This window comes from Siphateles boraxobius, unplaced genomic scaffold (genome assembly GCF_051911475.1).
Source record: "Siphateles boraxobius isolate OS27281-9 unplaced genomic scaffold, OSU_SipBor_1 204, whole genome shotgun sequence".
Taxonomy (NCBI): domain Eukaryota; kingdom Metazoa; phylum Chordata; class Actinopteri; order Cypriniformes; family Leuciscidae; genus Siphateles; species Siphateles boraxobius.
In genome coordinates, this window is record NW_027508816.1 from 4,065,111 (window position 1) to 4,069,607 (window position 4,497).

The window sequence follows — 4,497 nt, forward strand, 5'->3', positions numbered from 1 at the left end:
CCCATATACTGATTGGCTTCATCACTGTCTCCTCTCCACCAGTAAGCTGGTGTGTGGTGGGCGTTCTGGCGCAATATGGCTGCCATCGCATCATCCAGGTGAATGTTGCACATTGGTGGTGGTTGAGGAGATTCCCCCTTCTATGTAAAGCGCTTTGAGGTCCCAGAAAAAGCGCTATATAAATGTCACTAATTAATTAATTAGATAAAGGTATGTCCCGTTTATAACTTAAGGCCGAATGATTTCCGTGATGCAGAGGGAAAAACCGGAATCCAATCATTAAAAGGGAACTTACATAACGCAGATGTCACGTAAAACATGCAAAATGATGTGCAATAAATCCAATCGCGACATGGTGCTTGAATATTAAAGCACAAAAATACTGCAATATAAATATATAATCTGCTTGTTCTGCGTGCCTCTCTATGAATGAGCTGCTCTGCATCATCTACTTCTATACACTCAAGTACGCGTGCTGCTCATGGTGTTTTCAGCGCCTAACAAACAATATCAGTACATGAACATTTCCAGATCTGCTCTGAGAGAACGCCTAATGAGCATTTTTATCATTTTATTTGAGAAAAACCATTGTCAAAAACGCTCTGAAACAGGTCTCCACTACAACCCATCAAAATAAAAGTTCGGTTTAACTAGGAGTAATTATTACAGAAATATAATACAATAGAACGGCCTACATTAGAACGTACAACAACAATAATAATACATTTTATTTAAACATTATTTAAGGAATATATTTTTTGTCCATGGTCTAATTTAGTAAATCTATTTTGCAGCACTTCCCCAAAAAATAAAATTATAAAAGTTTACATTTTCATTTGATTACCACTGTTTTTGATAATATATTATGTTAAAAATAAGTTGTTAATCTAATTCATTATCAATTATTGAATTTAGTTAATTAGACATGTTTTATTGAAATTTTAATAAACAAAACAAACAAATGGTTTCAAGTTTGTTATAATAAAAGCAGTTGAACCAAAAAAAACAAAAACAAAGAAAATAGTTTGACTTCATTTTTAAACATTAATTTAACTGTCGTTTTAACTGATGATAATTATAATAACCATAATTTAATAATACCGTTTATTTATTTAATAATTAATTAATACCGCAAACCGTGATATTTTCTGAGACGTTATCATACTGTTAAAATCTCATACCATTACAACCCTACATGGGAGAGTCCAACTTTTACTTGAGTAGAATATTTTATTACTCTTTCCACCTCTGGTATTTGGAAAGGCGAATAAAAAATGTGCAGAGTGGTGCGTCCCTAAGATGCATACACTCTACAGGTCCAGAGGAGAATCAAGGATAATCAATGAAGGTAAAAGGGGTGGAGCCACCTTAACTCAAAGCTGTACAAAATGGCAAAGCCAAGCACTGGTGTTTGTGTCAAAGTTTGTTAGGATGGGGTTCCTGAAAGTTGTATTAGTGGTGGTTGCAATTGTTGCATTTGATCTGCCTGATATCTTGGGAAGTTTGAGGTATAGTCATAGTCCAAGAAGCATAAGGCCAAAATCAGATCCAGCTTCCAGAAGTCCTGCCCTTTCTCCTCTAGGGCTCTGGAACCCTTTGCAAGTGGCTTCTCAGTTTCAGAGTCCTTTGGGTTCCGAATCCAAAAGCCCTTTGCAGGATCCTTTTGGCGTTCAGGAGAAGCAGCTGTTGCAGGTTCCAGTGAAGCCTTTGGATTGGAGGTATCCCATTGTTCCTGAGGTGCAGAGCGAGTTGGCGGTGGACTTCCAGTTGAGGCAACCCGTGACTCCCAGCAGCGTAGCGGTTCAATGTGGCGAGAACCGGGTTCTTGTAGAGGTCCAGCAGGACTTTTTCAGCAATGGTCAGTTGATCCAGCCAACTGGCCTGTCTTTGGGTGGATGTCCTGTTGTTGGTCAAGATCCTGGGTCAAGAGTGCTCATCTTTGAGTATGAATTACAGGATTGCAACAGCGTGCTGATGGTAAGAACCGATACATCTTAATGGGTTATTTGTTGTGGCAGAGGACCTTTTCAAGGAAAGTCAGTTCACTTGGTTTTACAATGCCAAGGCAGCTAAGACCAAGTTCTATCTATTTGAATGGGTAAATCCTGAATTTTCAAATTACTTTATTTTAAATAACCCTTCAAACCAACATCTCATGTAAACTATCCCATAAGTGGTATGAAAGGAGCTTCAGAAACAAGGACATCAAATCTTGTGCTTATAGAGTGTTAAAGCTAGTTTTAACTCTGGAACAGCAAAATGTGCATGTTTAGTCTTTAATGCGTATTTCCAAAACATTGACTATCTCTGGCAACACTGGAGCTTCTGAGGGCAGCTGTGGTGATGTGAAGAATTTACTAATTGGTGATTTGCTCTGTAGGAATTCCACAATATTGCAGTGCACCTTCTCCCATTCATAGCAATGAGTGCATGGTCTTTGTATGTAAAGTCTTTGGATGAACCTCTTGGTAACCAGTCTTTTTACAGATGAATGAGGATGAGCTTGTCTACACCTTCTCTCTTACCTACACCCCTGAGGCGCTTGCAGGTACTCCGATTACCCGGGCCGATGGTGCAGTTGTTGGTGTTCAATGCCATTATCAAAGGTAGGGGATCTGTGACTTTCTGCACTTTCTCATGCAACTGGGAGGCCATTTAATGGGTACTTTCATGAACCACAGGCTCCAAAATGTAAGCAGTGATGCCTTGAGGCCAACATGGGTCCCTTATGCCTCAACAGAGGCTGGTGAAGAAGTCTTGCTGTTCTCCCTGAAGATCATGATGGGTTGGTACAGGTTTTTTCCCCCAATAAAATAAATCCTTTACCCTTGCAATTGTGGCTGTGCCTAAAGAGTTGTTTTTTTTTTGTGTGTGTAGATGATTGGTCCTATCAGAGGCCTTCATACTCCTATTTCCTGGGTGGCGTTATTAACATCGAGGCATCTGTGAAGCAGTACAATCATGTGCCTCTGCGTGTGTTTGTGGACCGCTGTGTGGCCACTCAAGTACCTGATGTAAATTCCCTTCCGAGATATTCCTTCATTGAGAATCATGGGTAAGGTCATGTCCCTTGATGCGGTAGGACTGTTTAAGTTGCCTTTTGTAAACACCGTCACAAAGTCATGGGTGAGGTCTAGTTGCTTGATGCTCTACAATTGGCATTCTTGAGTTGGCCTTTGTTTTTGTTTTTTGCCAGGTGCTTTGTGGATGCCAAAACTACAGCTTCCAGTTCCCGCTTCATGCCTCGGTCCCAGGTTGACAAGATCCAGTTCCAGTTGGAGGCATTTATGTTCCAGGAGGGCAACAGTCCTTCTGTATGTATATCATGACTTGACTTTTCCTCCCATCTGCTTTGGTTTTGTGACTTGTCTGTCATCCCTTGCAGATCTTTATAACATGTATTCTGAAGGCAACCATTGCTTCTGCACCCAGTGATGCTCAGCGTAAATCCTGTTCCTTTGCCAATGGGTATGTGAGGTTTTTTCTTTTTGGGGGGGCTTAAGTTGACTTTTCTCATGTTGAAGGTTCCATATCTTTGTTTTTGTGCAGGTGGTTTGCTGCTGATGGAAACAACCAAGTGTGTGGTTGCTGTGACTCAACATGTGGCCCTGATGGTGAATTTGCTGCTTCTCCCTATGGAGGTTGGTAGCTTTTGCTCTTTCTAAGGTTGCTTTTGATTCAAGAGCTCTAACTTGGCTTTTTTCTTCTCTAGGCATTCAGTGGGAAGGCAAGGCCTCACTTGGTCCTGTAATGATTCAAGGGCAAAAGAGCGGTTCTCAATAAATCTGACAAATCAATCCTTGGTTGTATCTGACTTGTCATTTTGCTGCATGTCTGGTTTAACTGATTTTGGCTTTGAAAAGGTGCCTCATTCTGCCAATATGGTGAAACTGATAGTCATCCTGTACTTTTCAAGTCCCATATAGAATGCAACCATATTGTTCCTGAAGTTAATAACTCCCTATAGAAAAGTTTTAAATGATGAACCTTTTAAAGACTGCTAGTGAAAGCTAAAGGTTATGCTTTGAAGCCATTAGTTTGTTACAATTTGTGGTTCCACTTCATTTCAAAAGTTCACTTAAACATATGTAAATTTTCAACTACATGTGACTTAATACTCGTATACATAGACTGTTATGTTAGGAGGTTAAGTTGATTTGTAGTTGCCAAGTTAATTCTAGTCAGTAGAATGTCTGTAGGGGAACCAACAAAATGGTGTTAGCAGATATTAAAGGGACGTTGTGTAGGAATTTTTCCCATCTAGCAGGGAAATTGCGTTTTACACTCAAACGAACTGCTCTCCAGCGCCTCGCTTTTTTCAAATGCGTGTTGCATCTACGTAGGCTGTTATGTACCAAAAAGCTATGAAAGGATGTCTAATAGCACTTTGTTGAGTTTTATTATTGTGTAATAAAGTACACAACCAAGCAATGAAACAAAGCCTGACATTAAGATTGTAACATTGACTTGATTGTTGAGGAGAAAGCAGGCAACTTT

The 4,497-nt window shown here is 39.9% G+C and overlaps 1 protein-coding gene across 1 annotated transcript; it reads left to right on the plus strand.

Moving 5' to 3' along the window:
* The first annotated feature begins 1,319 nt into the window (after positions 1 to 1,319).
* LOC143745515 (zona pellucida sperm-binding protein 3-like) lies at positions 1,320 to 3,797 on the plus strand. The gene is made up of 8 exons (XM_077237642.1): positions 1,320 to 1,977; positions 2,488 to 2,606; positions 2,682 to 2,785; positions 2,878 to 3,055; positions 3,197 to 3,314; positions 3,386 to 3,468; positions 3,550 to 3,641; positions 3,713 to 3,797. The coding sequence occupies exons 1-8, from the start codon at positions 1,432 to 1,434 to the stop codon at positions 3,781 to 3,783; spliced, it is 1,311 nt and encodes a 436-aa protein (XP_077093757.1). The 5' UTR covers positions 1,320 to 1,431; the 3' UTR covers positions 3,784 to 3,797.
* Positions 3,798 to 4,497: the final 700 nt, after the last annotated feature.

Excerpts from the sequence above, each read along its gene's own strand:
- LOC143745515 (XM_077237642.1), top strand. The coding sequence starts at position 1,432 with ATGGGGTTCCTGAAAGTTGTATTAGTGGTGGTTGCAATTGTTGCATTT. Across the intron at positions 3,315-3,385 it reads AGGAGGGCAACAGTCCTTCT|ATCTTTATAACATGTATTCT; the intron begins GTATGTATATCA and ends CATCCCTTGCAG. Across the intron at positions 3,642-3,712 it reads TGCTGCTTCTCCCTATGGAG|GCATTCAGTGGGAAGGCAAG; the intron begins GTTGGTAGCTTT and ends TTTCTTCTCTAG.